This window comes from Plectropomus leopardus, chromosome 13 (genome assembly GCF_026936395.1).
Source record: "Plectropomus leopardus strain MGB_pleo_1.0 chromosome 13, ASM2693639v1, whole genome shotgun sequence".
Classification (NCBI taxonomy): domain Eukaryota; kingdom Metazoa; phylum Chordata; class Actinopteri; order Perciformes; family Serranidae; genus Plectropomus; species Plectropomus leopardus.
This window is the reverse complement of record NC_142188.1, coordinates 20,961,777-20,982,124: the sequence shown is the minus strand read 5'-3', so window position 1 is coordinate 20,982,124 and position 20,348 is coordinate 20,961,777. Positions and strand designations below refer to the sequence as shown.

The 20,348-nt window shown below is 37.9% G+C and overlaps 1 protein-coding gene across 2 annotated transcripts in view; it reads left to right on the top strand.

Annotated features, from left to right (window-relative positions):
* The window catches only part of wdr27 (WD repeat domain 27), a 48,074-nt gene that overhangs the window by 13,994 nt on the left and 13,732 nt on the right, over nucleotides 1–20,348 (top strand). For both annotated transcript variants that reach the window (XM_042502783.2, XM_088086865.1), the window contains exons 14-23: nucleotides 88–156; nucleotides 241–344; nucleotides 885–974; nucleotides 1,850–1,971; nucleotides 3,787–3,920; nucleotides 5,110–5,207; nucleotides 6,174–6,295; nucleotides 9,222–9,319; nucleotides 15,966–16,068; nucleotides 19,051–19,149. In XM_042502783.2, coding sequence (XP_042358717.2) covers nucleotides 88–156; nucleotides 241–344; nucleotides 885–974; nucleotides 1,850–1,971; nucleotides 3,787–3,920; nucleotides 5,110–5,207; nucleotides 6,174–6,295; nucleotides 9,222–9,319; nucleotides 15,966–16,068; nucleotides 19,051–19,149 — 1,039 coding nt within the window. The remainder of the gene's footprint in view (nucleotides 1–87; nucleotides 157–240; nucleotides 345–884; nucleotides 975–1,849; nucleotides 1,972–3,786; nucleotides 3,921–5,109; nucleotides 5,208–6,173; nucleotides 6,296–9,221; nucleotides 9,320–15,965; nucleotides 16,069–19,050; nucleotides 19,150–20,348) is intronic.

Genomic DNA, 20,348 nt, shown 5'->3' with positions numbered 1-20,348 from the left:
TTATTAAGAAAAATGAAGTTCAATGAACCAAATCCAAAATCAGTATCAGTATGAAATGAGGACTGATGTTTTGTTTTTGCTTTTCAGAAGGATTATGTTTTCTCCTAAAACAAATACCCAGAAGAATCCTTCTTCTAAAAAGGCCAACAAAAATAGGTAAGCTGTGCCATCATTTATTATAAAATGCTGAGAAAGTTTTAAAATGTAATTGTTGATATTAAAAACTTTTTTGCCATTTAGAGGTTTACTCCTCAAAGATTATCCAGCAGACAGTGCAGCGCCTACTGTTGCACACATTCATCTGAGCATTGCTAACAAACCAGTCCACTGCCTTCAGTATTCAGGTGAGACAATCTGGCTGCTGCAATACTGTCCATAAAACACTATATAATAATATATTTAAATAAGTCCTAGAACCTGATAAGGTCTGTGTAAACTTGAAATTCATGTGAGCCCTCAGTTGTACACTCAGCTCCGTCCCGTGATAATGTGTTAGGACTGTAGGCGGGTCCTCCATGATACTACAACATGAGGACATTGAATGAAGGCCTTTTACATTTATCTGGATTGCAAAGACCTGTTGGAGCCTCACTTTGAATATTTTATGAGCAGTAACAGAGTTTGAAGCACTGCAAAGCTAACAGAAAAAGAGTTATACACTGCATCTAGTTTTGTCGACCAAGACAATCATTTATGAAGTATGATTGGCAATAACTTAAGATCAGTTCATTGTTTTTGTAAGAGAATTATATTGTATTTAGGATACATGTTCCTGTTTTAGACTAACCCCACCCCCCTCTGTTACCCCCTATTTTTGTTAATAATAAATTGACTGTCGACTGAAAAATCCTAATAAAATTATTGTGTGTCCTTGTCTCTCCCAGGTGACGGAAAACAAATCCTGTGTGGTCTTGGCGACAGCTCAGTGCTATTGTACAAGTCCTCCCTTACTGGCAGTCCCTCTGTCTATACAGGTGCGTGAAGTAGTATCCATGTCTTAAAAACCTCTGGGTCATACATTATTTGCCTCAGTGTTTTTGTCAGCAGTGCATATAAATGTTGGCGTTCTTTCAGGAAAAGAATGATTCATTTTCTGCACTATTCTTGGTGGGTTTTTTTTGTATTATACAGCTTTATTAATTGACTCCTCACAAGTTCTGCTCACATTTTAGAGCCATCCAAGGTTAAGATCTTACCCCTGATGTTTTATAGAAACAAGGACGATGTCAATACTAAGAACTTCACCTTTAGCTCAGATTAAGGTAATCTTTTTTGGATTTATTATCTTATTAACATACTTTGAAATGGATCCATGGCTTGAGATGAAAGACTCCATGAAAATCCAAATATTCACTTACTCAGCCATCACTGTCAAAATTGTTGATTTTGAGTTGTCTTTTACCCGAAAAAGCATAGTTTGGTTATATTCCAACAGAGGAGTTTGGTACATGCTGTCTCTGTTTTTGTCAGACAGTTAAAACCGAGGTGATGACAGGAAAAGAAAGATGAAAAGGACACATTGTCTTTTGAGACCAACTAGGTTTGAACTAATGTAATTCCTCACTGTTTTACACAGTATTGAAAACTTAAGTATTACTCAGAGCTGGCGATTCTGTCTGCCACCCAGGCAAAGAAAGGATATCCAGTCACGTCAAGCCTCTGTTTCAGCGGGAACACAGCCTCCACATGGGGGCAGCAGAGATAAGAGGACAGAAGTTGAGGTGACCAGTAGGTCACCAAGTGTCTCTTCTCTTCCCTCTGCATGTCTCTCTGAACAGTACCATAAAAGTAAATGTTGCAGCCACACGCTGTTTCCAGGTTAATTTCAAACCTCTCTTTTTATAAGCAGGGCATGACAAGCCAGTGAGCAGTTTGAGCTGGAGCCTAAACAGACAGTGGTGGTTGAGTGCGTCAGAGGACCAGTCGCTACGAATCTGGACCCATGGCAGCCCAGAGCCTGCCATTATCATGGTAAATGTCCCATGCATTCACCAACACACACTTGTACCATGTTTTTATTTATTTATTTATTGTTTTGCTTTTTTATGGATTTCATTCAGTCCAACCAAACCTTTAGTCACTCATTATTCTTAATCCTAACCATGAAAAACAGTGAAATGAGGACCAGCCAGAGTGACCTCATATTGCAAAAATGTCCTCACTTTGAAGGTCTGAAACTCAAATTGGTTTAGAATTATAACACAATAACAGCTGACACATGCTGTACACACTTTACTCTCTCACTCCTGTCTTCAAAGACGGCTGTGATTGCTGAAAGGATTTTGCACCTACAGTAATTGCAGGGTTGGAAATGAGGCAACAATGCCACACTTGAATGACAGTGAAACAGTAGCTACTGTGTCCATATTATGTTGTTCTCAAGAGCATGTTTTCAGGGTATAATGTCTCAGATTTAGATTCTGGGATTAAGTTATATAGGGTATTAATTGATGCATAGTGTATTAAGGGTGATGGAAAGAGTGCACTGTATTACATAGAGGCCTAATGCAGGTACGAGATACTAGGATGAATTTCTCAAATTTGTTTTGTCTCTTACGCATCAGAGGCAGGCGCACCTTTGTAACAGAGCTTCTGTATGGGGATTTCTGTGTAATGTTGAAAGTGTGCATTTGACATAGTGATATTAAACTTGCTTAATTCACTTTTTCCTTTTCTATTAGAAATATCCTCATGGAATTAAAAAAGAGAGAGTGAAATTAATTGGGATGATGAAACTGTGTGTCTCTTGGCTCAAACACGGGGACTTTGTCATTCAAAGCATCTGCTGGACTCAGAGCATCCAAAAGTCTGATCATATGCAGACCCTTACTTACTTCATCGGGTATCACATGTAATGGGACAGTCAGAAGTGTGTCCGCTCTCTGATGCCAAGTGCAAACAAAATCTGGGGTCTCCCCGTAGTTGATGCTAACCATCCCTGCTTTGCTCCACTCAGTGAGATTGTTTTGAGCTTGGCCGGGTCTGCAGCCTTTGACTGCTTGGTGTTCTTGTGAAACAACTTGGCAACCAATGGAAGTCTTTTCAGGGACAAGAGTTCTGTTGGGGTGAGCCAGAATTACAAGTAGCTTTGAACAGTTATAATTTAAAACTCTAGAAAGAAACAGCCTCAAATAACCGTGTAGTATTCTTAAAGTTTACTATCAATGTAAGTCTTAAGAGGTCAGACAGTTGGTTGATTAGTTCATCTACAAACCGTGACAGAGAAGAAAATACGGTCTGCCCATTTGTTGTCTTTTACCTTGATAGATTCTCATTATGCTGTTTGGGAGTGAAGGACAGAAATGCAAATGCCCTATAGATGCTTTTGTTGTCAGCTCTCTCCTTCCTCCTTCTCTTAGACCTCTTTTCCATGTGATGTAAAAACTTTTTATGAAAGTGACACAAATGAAGAGATGTTGGTTGTTGTGAGAGAAAACATTCAATACTTATATGGTCTACCATTGATGGGTTTCTGGGTGTAATGGAATAACACAGACGGTATGTTCAGATTATCTCTCCATAATTGAGGGTGTTGCATGTATCATTGCTAGTGAATTAAAAAGTTATAGAGGTGCACAGCATATGCTACCACAGCACAGCTTTTTATTGCTTTAAGAATTCAGCCGTGACTTTGCTTTAAATCACTTTTACGCAATATGGAGTACAATAATATTCCCAATAATTAAAAAAAATACATAAGAAAAGACATTGATAACATTTATCATTTTTAGTTATTCTTCTTATTGCGTAAAATTCAGCATTATTTTTATTTCTTTCCTCCCTCAGGGTGACAGTATGTTCTCCAAACCCTTAAGAAGTGCTCAGTTTTACTACCTCGACAAATTTCTTCTTCTGGCATCTGGACCGTCTCTATACTTGTACCTTTATCATGTAGACACCACACGTGATGACATCAGAAGGTAATTACAAGGCATTATTCTAAACCAGTTTAGCATGCACACTCATTAATGAGGCATATATGGGTTTTGAATTGGTTTTACTTATGCATGTCATTTATTGTTCCATTACAAAAATGTATTACACTATTTAAAGAAAAGTAAGACAAAGGTTCATTTTTCTCTTTTGTGTCAAAGCTGAATCTGAACTGAACTAACACTCCTGACAGCAGAAATTAAGTTTATTTTCCTAGTGTTTTTTGACAATGTAGAAACTGGGAATCAGTAATCTTAATTGGCAAAGCCTCAAGTCAGTCATTGACCCACAGTATTAACACTTTAGTTCATGAATTTCAAAATTTACTCTTAGACTATAGAAACACAAGGGATAAGGAATACAATTGTGTAATATCAATTTGCTATATTGACTGCTGGGCATGATACTGGCCCCCCAGACAACTACAGTTTCTCTATGTAGTTTTTTTGTTAGAGAAGAACCATAACATGCAAAAATATCAAATTGTCTTATACAATCACAAATGCATAAAGTCAAATCTAAAAACTGCACAGAAACACACTCTTGTTGGCCTTCAATTAGTTACACTGACACATGCAGGGTTAAGTGCCTTTCTGAGGAAAACATTACCAACACTTGCAGGACATTTTTAAGAAATTTAAACCAATCGTCTCCCACTTTTCACCTCCAGTCACCCAGCTCCTGTAATAATACTACTACTGATGCAAATAAATCCGTTGTATCAACATTGCACTTCAGATGAAAATGGGAATTTAGACCAAATCATTAATCTTATTTAACACACGTCAGCTATGAAGGAAGCAGGCTTTGTTGCTAAGCTTTGTTACTGATTTTTTTGATGGTCTGGCTTTATTTAGCTGCTACCACACACTTTTGACAATTACCACTCAAATTGCCTGACTGTGTACTGTGAGCTGTCAGGGCTTATTCTGGAGGCCAGGGAAATCCCAATAAAGGCTCTCCATATCCTATTTTAACTGTGCATGCTGCTTATTCATCTTTCATAGTTTCATCTTTTTCCTCCGAAAATCATAATCCAAAATCAGTCGCAAAGGGTAGTGAATTCTCACCTACAGCTGTTTAGCTTATAGAGAGATGAAGGTGTGCAACTTGATTATGTTAAATTTTTACTTTAATTTGTTTTGAACATGATGCAGCTTCTTGTTTTCTTTTTAGATATCAGCAACGGAGTGTCGTCAAATTGGCAAGATGCTTTACGACAACATCAGCAACAGACATCACTGCCCTGTCTGCAGTCAATGATTTCTTCTCTTGTATCCTTTTTCTTCTTGTTATTGCTCTTGCAGCAGAAGTGTTATAGTTTGTGCTCTGACTGCACTGATGCTGTGGAGGGGAAAGTGAACACGTGTTGCTCCAGGGCTTCCACTGTAGACTTTACCTGTAAATCATTTAGGTGTCTTTAATTTTTCAGGCATGTCTGCATTCCAGCCCCTTGTTAGGGTTTACAATGCATTTACTGTCCCATAAATCCACCAAGTGAGCTGCGTCGAGATGAGTGAGATCCTGTCAGGAGACACTTTGCTCCACAGAGCTTGAAAGTGGAAAATAGATAGATAGTAATTACAGCAGAAAAAAGTTTTGAAATTTCAAGTCTGGATTTTCTATTGAAATTAAGGGTGTATCATGAAAGACAACACTAAGATTTTTTTAAGAAGTAAACATTCTAAAGGAGACTCTCTCTCAGTGGTATTGATATACTAGAATCTACAACATTAACATAAAATTAATAGGAATTACTTTATGAAAATGTATTTTGTTATGAAATACAGTAAATATATATTTTATATTACTCATTTCTTTCAAAAAATCTTTTCTCCGAGTGGAGTCAGATATCGTTTGAACCTGAGACTAAAAGGCTAAATACAACCTTTGGCAAACTTGCCAGACAACCTCTGACATTTAAAAGCATCATACTTTTGCATCACGGCATGGATTGATAAAAGCTGTTTGCAAGAAAGCAAACTGATGTATTTAGCCACATACTCAGCTCAGCAGTAGCTTTTAGTGCTGCTGGTCCATGAAGATTGACGGACAGTTGACATTCTTTGCATTAGTATATACTGTTTTTTTTTTTTTTTTACCTTGGAATGCTTGCCCCATAGAAAAATGTCCTAGAATAATGATTTTGAACACTTGACATTATAATACTTAGATAGCTCACAGTTCGTGTACAGGAGGTACATAATAAATGTCATAACTTTTCTTAAAAGCTGTCTCAGACATCGTTTTGGTGTGTGGTTCGGATCGATCCATTCAAGTATTTGACATGAACAAGGGCACAATTGCCTCAGCACTGCCGGACGCCCACAGCAGAGCTGTTCACTGCATTACACAGAACAAGGTGAGGCCATTTACATGTTCTGACTGCCCAAATGAGTATTTAAATTTCCATTGTGTATATATTACAGTATGTTATCTTTATTTGCAATATAATGTTATAGTCAATAATTAATTCAGTCATTATTTAAATCATGGGGAATCATTGAGAGCATGCCCTTATTAAAATTATGTTAGGAACACAGCTAAAACCAAATAAAACTGAAATTATTTAACAAAAAAAGAAACAAACAACTACAGGTGCATTCTAAAGTGGAGTCATTTTCATGGTTTTAAATGACTTATAGGTTAAATTATTAAGTTTTATGTTTTGCTCCAAGTGTGTGCAGCACAAAAGCTAAAGGCAGTTTTACTCAAATTCAGTACTTGCATTCATCACTTCAAGCATTAGCCAATAGCTTGAACAAGTTGAATAATGACTATGGGACCATTTTAATAAAGAAGTGATATATGAAGGCAGCACATGGGAATTACATGAATACAGCATATCTGAAATTTATTCAATATGTGATCTCTATGCTAAATTTCTCAGAAGAGAGAGGAAAGTAAAACTAGGAACCACTGAGCAAAGTTTACCCCTATTGTGACTGATGCGAAAAATATTTGGTTAAAATTCAAAATATCTGTTGTTTTTAGACGCAGTCTGCAACTTCAGCTTTTACCTTTAACATAAATAAGCAATTTCATTGTGTGTGAGTCTTAAAATGCAAAATTATTCATATTAATTGCATTACAACATAATGTATGTTTCACTGTTTCCTCATTTTATTCTCTAAAAGTTGCCTTAAACCATGCACATCCTGAAAATAGGCCATTTTCTTTGAAAAATTTTATTATTGAAAGACAAACTTCTATTTTATTATGAGTCACAAATTTAAGTTTCTTGTGCTTTTGAGTTTTTGTCAAATTTGCCTCTAACCAGTAACCTTTGTGAATGGATAGAGGCAAACGCATCTCATCAATCCACAGGCAGACTGAGTGACTTTAGACCCGACCCACACGGCAAAGAATTTGCTTGGCTTGGCATCAATTGGTAGATCTTCCATCTTACTCTTGAAGGGTCTACTATTTGGCAGTTGTTATCGTCTTACATAAGACATCTATGAGTGTTGCCTGAGTTACATAAGGCACAGATCGTCTTTGAGGGAATAAAAGTGTTAGCTTGTGGTGTGAACGAAGAAGGTCATGGTTAAAAAGATTGTCATGGTTACCTAAAAGTTTCCATGACAGACAGACAGGACGTGCCATCATCGGTATCATTCATCTTGAGTGCTTGAATGTAAATCCTTGGTGCATCAGGATTAAGACTGCCATAGGAGATGGCAAGAGGAGATTTCATGCTGGATGGCGGCCTTGAAGTAATGCTGTTCCATGATGCAGTTTGGGTTTATGTGGCCTTACTCCCACATCTCTGTCTTGGACCAATGTGGGCCCAATTTGCTGGTGTCTAACAAGTAGACAGCTTGGGCCTGTATTCACATCCATTATAGTGCTATGAGGAATGTAATGCTGCATCAATCAAAGTGAAACTCTAAATATCGTTCATAAATTCATGCATTTAAGTCTGGGTTTTTTCTGCATATTATTTACATTTGTGTGCAGCTATTGCATTACTTTTTACAGTTGATTGAAAGCCCTGGTTTTGCTACAAACATCTACATACATCATTTGCATCCATCCATGACTATATGTAGTCATATGAATGTTTGCCAGCTTTGCAATAGCAACAAAGCTATTAATTTTGATAATAAATATGGAGATCTTACAGAGGCTTATATAACCTTGTGGGATACAGAGGGGTATGTATTTGTGCAGGAGAGAGAGGCTTGTACCCTGTGACTCTGGCGTATTGACTTTCTGCTTGTTGACCCATGCATACTTGACACTCAGGCCAGCCTGGATTAGTTGGACACACTGCATTAGTGGCATGGATTAAATGCATCAACCCATTCAACTGCGAAGAACTCTTACGCACAGCTGACTGTATTCCTTCGACCCAGAGGTGCCTGGACTTTGTCACGCCAGCTATTGTGTGCCATACACTGTGGAAAGCCTGCGGTGTGTTGTTTCAGCTTGGCTATTGCGTCAATGTGGGGTCCTCCGTCTGGGTGCCCAAAGGCCTTTGGATGCTGCAGGGTTAATACCTGCGGATCAGAGGGATTGCCCCTGCCTGGAGACTGCACACACAACATCACTCTTCCCTCCCCTCTCGCTTTCTCGTCCCGAGGCGGACTAAACATCAGGAACTGCAGCATGTGAAGCAGCTTTTCCCACTTCAAATTTCCATCGCCTCTTCTGCAAAATTCACCTGGAACTCATCAGAGCAGAGGACTTCTCGGAAAATGGAACTGGAAATGCCCTCTCAGACTCCCGTTCTCACACTGTTAATGGAAATCTAAACAAAAAACACCCCCACCACTGCTCTCTCTCTCTCTCTTTCTCTCTCTCTCACTCTCACTCTATCACTCACTCACTCACACACACACACACACACACACTACTATGTATCATATGATAACTTAGTGTGAAAGTCATATATGGAATGAATGCATAGATGTGCAATGGAAACTGTATATTTATAACTGAAGCATATCTGCGGTGTGGTGCATAAAAGATGGAAAGTGACACACAAGACAAATTTACAAGAATGCTTCCACTCCAGGTTTCTCTCCATCCCCATTGTGATTATAAATGTCACCTTATACTTTTAGGCAGTGATAATGTTACCTGGAATAATAATACAAATAGTATTTGCCGTTACAGGATATACAGCAACAAACTTTTCCAGAACTGGACAATAAGAGAAGCTGATTTACAACCTATTTCAGTCAAGCATTTGCTGACTAGTCTTTTGTGTGTGTGTGTGTGTGTGTGTGTGTGTGTGTGCGTGTGTGTGTGTGTGTGCGTGTGTGTGTGTGTAAAATTCACAGGGCTCCATGTTCAGCACACAAGCGCCAGATTCATACAACCTCTTCCTCACCAGCGCAGTCACAGATGGTGTGAAGATTTGGGACCTCCGCACACTGAGGTTGGTTGAATATCGTCTAGTCTATTGGATTTTTAATCAGTGTTTATGTGAATGTGTTTGATTTGAAAATCAAGCAGGAAAAGTGCACTTAAGCTGTCATGTCCGTAGATTCACATTTACAAAATACTCCTGACCTAGTTCAGTTTCTTCCAGCTTTTCATAAGGAAAATTATGTTCAAAACCCCTGAGAACAACATTAGAGCTTTTCTTGACATTTTGGACACTTGGCTAATAGTGCTATCTGGAACAACTGGCATACAATTCTAAAATCCATCATCATTTTTCATCTTGAAATAACAGTGTTTTGGCATGAATTCAACTAGATATTTCTAACAACTGAATGAAACCTCTATAACAGGCCAGCATCAAGGTGTTCATGTGATATCTGTATTTTTTTTTCCTCTGACACAAAGTTGAACCTATTACATTTACTGTAATGTGTGACCTTAAAGCTGTAGTTGGTTTCTTTTATAAAAAAATCTTTTTGTCCTATTTGCTGAAACTGTCATCATATCCATACAGTAGTACACGAGACTCCTCCTTGAAGTGCTTCTTAAGGCATTTGCAAGAATCCACTGTACAAGAGCAAAAACAACCAATCAGAACAGAGGAGTCTCTACTGCAGCTGACAATCATTGGAATCACTGCTTGTGAATTGCAGTCAAAATATCAAACTAGGCAGCACTGATTAAATATCAGTCAAGATTCTGTTGCTGCATTGCCTGTATTTCTCACCTCAAATGTATTCAGAAACACTGCCAATCAACCGCGTCAAACTTCTCATTTTACAGCAAAACAGCACAAATCTGAAATGTTTCTGAAAATATCTGAGGCAAGAAATAGGCAAAACAGTAACTGAATCTTGATTCATATTTGACCAGTTCTGCTTAGTTCAAACATTTGACCTGACAAAGATCCAAGTAGGATTGAAACATCTTCAATGAACTTGAGTTGCATGGAATAAGTGTGCTGTCGTTACCTTTTTCCTCATGTACGCTGCTTTTTGATAGCCTTACACTTATGTGATGTGCGTATAACTACCCTCATTTAGTTCTGCATAGTTTGACAGTTTGACTACACTTCACCAACAGTGATTGACACGATTGACAGCTGTGTTAGAGACTCCTTGGCTCTGATTTGTTGTTTTTCAAGAGCTATGGAAGATTCTTGTGCAGGCCATTAGACGCACAACGAGGGGGAGAAGCAAGATGTTTTCTTACAGATCTGTTTCATGCATTATGGTGTGGACATTGTCAGCAAATATGACAAAAAGTTATTTCATAAAAGAAACCAACTGTAGTTTAACAAAACTGTTATGTCATATATTCCCAACTTTATTTTTTATGCTCTCTTTACTCTTGTGTCACACTGGCTAAAGGGTTGCTTCATTAGATCTGTTGAAATTACTGAAAAGCAATAATCATTCAAGCACGCTTAAGAAACCAATATTGCTTTCTTTGCTTTTCCTGAGAGTGCAAAATTACCTTATGTTCCAATTACATCAACATTTTTTTCTTACACAAACATTCCTCAGTTGATTGAATCTGCAATTGTTCAATTTCCAAAGTACGTAACTGAGAATATTTTTCTTTGGCCCTTTCTTAGCAGATCCATATAAGGCAGATAATTCAAGAAGGCTCTTGGATTTCAATATGTTCTCTTTGGCTCGCTAGAAGGCATTTTTGAGTATTTCATTCTTTCATGTCTGAGACTGCTCCCATGTTTAACTCCGCATCCCAGGCTCAATCAAAACATTATTGCTATCTGATAAATATTTGTGCCTGGTTTCCAGGTCAACTTCTGGTTCTTAGAGCTGTCATTAAGCAGCCCTCAGCAGATGCAGTTCCTTTGAGGTGAAACATATGCATGTATGAAAACAATAATGTGGAACCAGTTTTTCAATTTGTTGGCCCTTTTAATTTGATATTCCTCTTTTGATAAACCTCATGTCTCCATTTCTGTAGATAACCACAAAAAGAGCTACATCTCCTCAAAATGAACTGATTACTTAAAATTTGCTTTCAGTGAGGCTTATAGCTAATGGAAGTAGTTAAGTCTTTTTTATTTTCATCAGAATCTCCTCACAGTATTATCAGGCATATCAATAGATATCTTAATGAACTTCCAGGACACACACGTTGAGATATGTAAAGATATATAAAGATATTTTTAGCTGTTGTAATGAATGGAATCCAACTAGGGGCAAACTGAGTTGAAATGTAACGTAATGCCTTTTCCTCAGTTAAAGTTAAACATAAGTATATAAGGAATGTGGCTGGCAAGCAGACAGTAAATTCAAATGAGATCAGACATTCTCTGACAAAACCTGTCTGATTAAAGAAGCAGTCTTGTGTAATTTGACATCTGCCATTTTATCAAGAAAAATATAATAAATTGTTTTACAATCTGAGTCATTAACAAAGTTATTTCATGACTTTATCGTGCTTGTCCATAAACACTGTTAATAAATGACTGGGTAAAATCTTAAGTTTTTTTATTTACCCATGGCTAAATTGTATGGTCATGGCCAATGTACAGTGCAGTTATTGGTTCCTATTAGACATACATCTCCATTGACAGGGAGTCTAAGTTGGGTTAAAATCTGGGTTAATTTTGTATTCCGCCTTCAATCAAACTAGAGAACTCCCAGAAAAACCACAGTGGGAAATGTACATTTCACTCAGTGGAAACTTCTGAAACTCAATCTTAATTTGCTCTGTCATATGAGAATCCCCAGCACTTTTTGCGCCTTCCTTCCTTTTCAGACAGAAGCACAAACACGCTTGATACCCATGTGTATCCAACAAATATTAAATGAGGGCCATGGTTTATGAAAGTTTTTAACACTTTAAGATAGAGTTTTATAAGCAATTTCAGCCGCTGGGTTGGTTTAAAGTTTATTTCTTCACTCACCCCTTGTATTTCCAAATGATGTGTTTAAGTGTGCAAGGCTTGACTTAAGGGGTCTACACTGCAGTATTTATCATAGTTTACAATCAGCACAACTCAGATACTGATTTTAAAGATAGACACAACAGATGTGGAATCATCTGGTAAATTAATGCTGTGACTAAATAGATCAATAATCCATGTATATCAAACTATATTAAATAGTGCAAAAAAAGCATGCTTTCACCTGGTTTGCACTGACACAGTTAAATTGGGTGAAATATGTTGGCTGCAAATAGAGAGCTATGATTAGCCTGCTGATTACCTTGATGACTGACACTGAATACCCAGGTGGATTCAGTAACCGTATAGGCTCCCACTCAAGGAGATCAGACCCTCCAGTGCAGTCTGTGTTAGTCATCAGGCAAATGCCGGATAGTCATCACTCACACAACACAGAGAATGTGCGTGTGTGTGTGTGTGTGTGTGTGTGTGTGTGTGGGTGTGTGGGTGGGGGGGGGGGGATTCAGCCAAGCATCTCCGCTCTTTCAGTCAAAACATTAAATCCACATTCTGACCTAGAAAACCAGATGAGGGTTTATTTTAACTTGTTAATCTGCTTCTTATCAGTGTGATATTGACAGGTTGTGTCAGCTCTGCCAAAGAGCAGAATGTCCAGATGTACTGAAGGGGATTTAGAAACAGATTATTCTCATCCATTTCAGTATACATTGAAATATTACTCTAGAATTCAAATTAACCTGGACAAATTTAGAAAAATTTACAACATTTAACTGTTTGAAACATCAAAAACCTTTTACTTTTTCAGGTTTTGTATCTTCTTGAAGAGGGCTTAAAAGAAGTTCATCCCAATCAAAAATACATATTTTCCTATTAACTTTAGTGCGATTTATCAGTCTAGATTGTTTTGGTGTGAGTTGCCAAGCATTGGAGATATCAGCTGTGGAGATGACTGCTTTCTCTCTAATATAATGGAACTAGATGGCACTTGGCTTGTGATCCACAAAGTGCCAAAACAATTCTTTTAAACAGCTCAACAGTAATGTCTCTTACCAGAAATCATGACTTTGGCACTCCATAATAATCCACAGACCTTGCTGTGAGCATTTTCATGCAGTAACTGTTTTTTTTTTGTACAGAACTAAACCTGCCAACTGTATGACAGTTCAGACAGAAGAGTGCATCTACTCATGGATGATATGATCTTGATTGTGACAGTGCAAGATTTAAACATTAATGGCATCCTTCTTGGCTGAGCCGTAATGTTAGCTACCTCAGTGTTGCTAGGTGAACTAGCAGTAGATACATGCTTCCTTCTGAGTGGTAAAAGACTTGGCAGGTTAGATCAAAAGAAAATAGTTCCTACATACAGTAATACTGCTCTCAACAATATCTGTGGATTTTCTTGAATAACCTTGTCATGATTTCTAGAAAGACACATTGTGGTCGACTTTTTCAAATGTATGTCTTTGAGCACCGCAATCCAAGTGCCATCTAGTTCCATTAAATTCAAGAGAAAGCAGACATCTCTATGGCCCATATTTCCAACACTTGCCACAGGCCTACAGGAAACCCGCCTTGCAGCCAATTTTTTCCTGTGGCCACTCATGGTACTAACCCCAGCAGCCTAAAAAGCATTTTCCCTACAGTTATAAAAGACACATCTGTAAAACTGTTGTCAGGATAACTCGACCTGCAAACAAGGTCAGTTATAAAACCTTCTATTCAAAATTTTTGATCAGTGGTGGTTTTTTATTTGTAAAACTTTCCTTGATTTGAGAAAAGCGACTTAAAAGTCTTTTATGTCATCACAATGTGAAGTCTATGAGCCAAGCAGGAACTCGCAGGTGGGCCCAGCGGGAGAAACACTACTGTGCATTTTCAGTGGGCAGCATACTGCAGAAGTAAACCAGGAGGCAAGAAAACTTTTTTTGGCACATGCGCCAGGCGAGCAACTCCGTTGGAATAAATAAGCACCATCTTTTGTCTGGTATCTAGGCATTATTAAAATCTATGACTCAGCAACTCACACCAAAACATTCTAGATTACTACAAATGAGAGGAAAAATATGTAGTTTTGATTTTATGGTGATCTGTCCCTTTAACACAAGTCAGTCATCTCTACAGTCAAGGCTATGGGTTGTCTTGCATCCAGACCCCTCCAGCAATGTTTTTTCTTTTTTTTCTTTTCCCTCAGGTGGCCCCTTTTACAGCATTGTCAAAACACTCGAGGTTGCTGGCTGAACCAGCTAAATATCACAAGGTGTTCAGTTGCAGCCAACAAGACTTTGTGACTTTACTGCCGGCTGTATGGGCAGTTAGTGTAGTCAGCTGACAGTCAGATGACAATATACTGGGAAAAAAAAGAGAAACAGCTTACAGAAAATACAGTAATGCTAGTGAATACATTACATTTGCCACTGAGTTGAATCAACACCTCTCTGACACAGTCTTAACAAAAATCAACATCATATGCTTCGTAAAGTATGTTTTTATTGCTTGCTTTTACTGAACCTGCTCACTGTATATCCAAAGGTCTTTATGATCACCAGTGAATATGACCTACTTTCAGTCCAGCTTAATGACATTAGCATGTGAATGTCAAAGACATGCTCTCACCATATCCTGTCAAAGCCTTGCCAACATGCCAGCCCATATAGAAAACCTGGCTGAGCTAGCTGTTAGTAGCATTGTAAAGACATTACATGCTGTTGCTAACCAAAAGAAACAGCACAGGAGTTGCACGAGGGGGCCATTCGTCATCTACTGCCTTCTCTTTCTTGTGTTTTGCTTGAGTCATGCTCAAGTCCTTGTCCTCGGCTGGTTTATATGTTGGTATGAAGGGTGGCATTCTGTTCCTTAGTTATTTCTATCAGAGTTTTGTATACAAAAATGTTTTGCATTTTCATCTAACATCACAACAGATCACAAAAAATGGCTGCACTCGTGTATGAAATGCAGTTCATGCCCATACAAAAGATATCTCGCCTCTCAAGCATTGTTTTTTAGATTATAATATTGTTTATAATAAAGATGTTCCTGTCTATCTCACATTCTTAGCAAGGTTCAGGTAAAATGATTTCTAATGGAATAAATTGTATTGTATTATATAAAGTAAATATATTATTTGCTCTAAATATGACCGTTGCAATTAAATAAGACAGAAATTGTGATTATTGATTTAATCCCACAGCGACCCAGCAATACTAAGATTGCATTATGACATCACCTGACAAATATTCAGTCTTTCCTTCACATCACGTTGGTTTGAGTTCATTTATGGTTGCGTTCACATTACAAGCAATTTTTTAAAATTTTTTTTTTAGTGGACACAGAAATCCCTTTTTTTCCCAAAACAAATCCCCATTGCTCCGAAGGTCCATTCTCCGAAAATTCGCCTCACACCAAACAGAAGCACGTCTAAGTATCAGACCTTCCTCCTATGGTGATCATTTGGGAGATAAAGCTTGCACCACTATGTCATCCACTTTTCCCCAAATGCTTGTTTCGCAAAATTTGAAGTGACATAATGACATAATTGGGAAAAAATAAAGTTTAGCTTGCAAGTTGCTGCATGTGAGATGTTTCAGATCAGAGATCCATTTACACTGATGTCATATTTGATTCACTTTGGTTCACTCTAGGGAAATAATTGGAATTGAGCATAAGCCCTGTAATGTAAACACAGCTAATGAGCCTTATTTATTTCTTACCATTGTGTGCATCTCATCCTCAGGTGTGTACGGCGTTATGAGAACCATGTAAACCGCTGCCATCCATGCTCTTCAGCCATCTCACCATGTGGCCGGTTCATTGCCTCAGGTTCAGAGGATAACTGTGTAAGTTGGAATACTCTGAAATACTCTTTTATTACTCTTTTATTTATGCTGTGTTTGTACATCTGTCTCTCTCTCTCTAATTTGATGAGCTTACTATGATAATCAGCCATTTTTTCATTTCTGTGAAATCAAATGATGAGATAAAACAATAAAGAAGTCTGCTTATCAAAGCCACCTATAAACTGTAATAAGTTCAGAGCATGATTCAGACATGAATGTAGTGTTCTGACTTACTGCAATAAATGATTTCATATAAACTGTAGATTGTTAATATCTGGCTTGACTTTGTGAAGTTGAAGGGCAAAACAGCAATGAAAATAACAGCATATCTTTATCCATTTCACCTCCATTTAAGGTGACTTAAGGACTGCTTGTGGTTGACTCAGAGATTTTTATTTGGACTTGAGCCTTTTTCCATAGAAGTCAAATTCGACATTCATGTAGAGGCAGAACTGTTTAATTGCTTTTCCAGACTGTGCCTTATACTCACTTTCAAAACGTTTTCAGAAGACTGCCTCCCTTTTCCTTATCCATCTCTCTTTTTTTCTGGTGTACGTGCTTGTTGAAAGCAGTGGAATAATATATGCATGCTGCTAGTTATTATTAATTATGGGGACTCAGCACGGCACGGACATTTGAGAGCATCTCTGTTGAGATCGGACATTTCCAACGCTTCTTGGAAATTGGGAGAGTATATGGTAGTGAGCTTCACAGTATTTATTTGTAGCTGCCCTGAGACTTCCATAAGCCAGACACATTTGTACTTGTCTTAATATATCAAAAAGCAATCATGGAAAAAAGAATCTGAATACTTTAAAAAGACTCCCTAGATCATATTACACATTTTCCAAAAACATAAGGCCAAAAACAATCTAAGTGGAATATGATTTCACTGTGGTCAATATTAACCTGTTGTACGTCCAGTTACAATATGTATTATTTTCACCAGTTTTGATTTCCCCTCTTATCATCTGACATGAAATTGATTATTTAGAAGATAACAGTATTCCTTTTTACATTTTTAAAAGACTTATGCTCAGTATTTAGATTCAGTTTTCAAACCCCAGACACTATTGCATCTGCTCTGCGCTTCAGTTACAGTTTATATAATCTGATATATCTGCAGATCCGTGTGATATTTAAGCATTCCTGAAAGAACGTCTTTCTTCCAAGTATCTAATGCCCTGTTAGGCACCACACACGTCATATGCCTTGGACAGGAGACACTCTACCCGTGGACCATTTGACAGAGCTTATTTGAAGCGTTTTTCAGGGAAACTTAATACAGAACAGCTGCAGGAATCTGATGAGTTGTCGTCTGGTAACAAACATCCCCACATCTGTTTTTATCTGTGCTCATGGCACTGAAGCAAACAAATGGGTCTTAAAACTCACTGATCGTATGTAGAGAAAAATACTGTGCTAACAAGCTGATAACACATTGAATATCTATTATAAGATTTCAATTTAGTGTTGATTCTAGGATCTTTAGATGTTAACAAGCAGTATGCAAATGACATTTTGTGCACCCAAGACCAAGTGGAAAATCTACACCTACACCACAGGTAAAGGGCTGATAAGTGAGGCTTTTACTCAAAGCAGAGAATAACAGTTCTATCCACAAGGGTTCATTGGGATTGTAAATCGGTCTCAGTGGCCACTTGATTTAAAGGGCGCTCAGTATTTGAGTGCTATGAGTGTTTTTTCATGTTTTAGATTTTTTATTTGTACCATCTTTTTCACCATTTAAAGAGCCACACGATAAGAGCTAAAAAGATCTTGTTTTTGCTCTTCAGTTGTTGAACTTCTCACCTTGCTGCTGGAATGTAGAAGTGTACTCCAGGATGTGTCAGCACATTATGGCATTATTGTTGGGTGTGGTTACAGGTGCAATAGAGCAAACTTCTAAGCACACCCATCAGTGATGCCGGGTGCCGGATTCAACTCACTTAAGACTTTCAGCAAGAGAGTGAAGGGAAAAACTCTCATTTCTTTTTAGTGTTGCCTTAGATGTTCAGTCTGTATGATTTAGGGGGATATACAGTAATTTTCTTTAGTGTATAATCCCCATGAAAATACAAATTGTTGTGTTTTTGTTACCTTAGAATGAGCTGTTTATATCTACATAGGGAGTGGTTCATTGTCCACGAATCTGCCCTGAACGGATAAACCAAACACTGGCTCTAGAAAGGACTTTTAACATATTCGCATTAGCAGTCGTAGTTAGCAGGCTCTCTGTTATGAGCCAAACAGCATCGGAAAAACAAGCAAAGAAAAACAAAAAAGGCATTTGTAGTATTTGAGTTGATGGCAACTTAAGATACTTATCGTATGTATTATATATATTCACTGTTTTGATTTATCACTCAGAAAGTATAAAGTTTAAAACCTGGCCTCTGTTTTTTTATTTATTTATTTTCTATTTATTTATTTAAAGATTCATTATTAGATACACGGTTGAACCAATCTCCGGAGTCATCTGCTGGACATCTTTAGTCCAGCAGCTGGGATAACTGATTATGGCACAGTATTACATGTCTGATTACTGATACCAACAAGAGCCACGTCTCACTGTCTCAGTCTCAAACTCTGAACTTTTGGTGATGATTTAGAAAATGTCAATCAAATTATTTGTAGAAAACTATGATGTGAAAAATGAAGGTGTCCAGACTGAGTATTATTCCCCCCAGAATCTAATGGATGTGGCAGTATTAAATTTAAGCAGCACACACACTGATTGCATATGAATTAAGCAACATTTGCATGTGTGTGAGCTCACACTCAGTCAGGATTAGCAGAAAGTTTTCCCTCGAAGTTGAAACGATCCCTAAAGAAAATCTGCATCTGTTCACATCTGCTTGTGTCTTTTCATGGACTCTCCATGCAGTTGTACCACGTATGCATCTTATTCAGTCTGTTGCAGTCATGTTGTTTACATTTCATGCCTGCTTTTGTTTATGTAGTCCATCTCACTCATTTCAGGCCTATGTGTATGATGTCCGTAGCAGCAGGTACCTCCACAAACTTCAGAAACACTCAGACACGGTGCTCAGTGTGATTTTCAACCCTGCCACACCAGAGGTGAGAACTGGCTTTTTCCTTTTGTCTTTGTAGTGCTGTTGTTGCAATCATTGCCCTGACTCCCAAGAACTGAAAGATCTCATCACCTTAGATAAAGCATTATTTCTCTACATCCCTGTAAGCTATTAAACAGAGTAAATATTTCTCACAGTTTCAGTAAATGTTCTTCTTTGACTTATTGAGATCAGATATTAGACAGCTGAAGCAAAACTAGAGACTGTTTTTACTTTATAGATGTTGACCTGTGTTATCTCTGCATAAACACCCCAGGGGACACACATACACAGGCAACAGTGTTAATATGTGTTCATCCTCCATTCTTCTCCTTATTGTGTATGCACATCAGTTTAATCTTTATCTCAAGCATCTTGAAATGGTGTGGAAGACAACAGTTTTTAAAGTAAAGATAAGAGGTCACAGTGAAAAGCAGTGTCAGTCAAAGGTCATGTCATCTTGAGTCTGAGACATTGCTTCAACTCTCAAGTCTTATTCGAGGAGTTTTAGTGAAGATGTGTATTTTAAGTGAATTTCACCTGAGAAATGTTGTAAAATACAGATTTCCAAAGTGAGCACAGTATTCAGAATACAGGACAAATACACAGAGCACTTTCTAAACGTTAACAAAAATCTCCATCTCCAATATCTCCAACAAATAATACCATCTCTACTTGCTCTGCACTCCAAGAGATGGTAATGACGGAATGATATCCTCAGGCTGAGGTCACATAGCAGAGCTCATTGAGACCATCCCAAAGTTCAGGGTAGGTAAACTTGTATATCAGTAACATCACAGATTTTCTACTAGTAGCCAGGAGAGAATTCAATATAACGGTTGAGCTTGAAATAATAAGAAGCTCAACATTTTGTAGTTTTGGGATCAGCATTTGTATGTAATCGTGTATGTGCGTTGCAGACAGTGTTTCTTTGTTTTTAAGTACCCTATAGGACCCCATATGGAAGTTGCTGACAAACACTCTCAATGTGTATAAACCCCAACCAAAAATGCTACTGGCATCTACAAACACTACCGAGACAATGTGTTTTTGTTAATGTTAGCTTCCTGGACCAATACCATTTTCATTTAAAATGAATATCCCCCAAATCGCTCTGTGGGTTTAACCAGTGGTGGCCAGTTTACAGTCCAATCAGATAATGACTACTGCTCTATCGTGCCATAACCCTGTGGGATCTGGTGACTT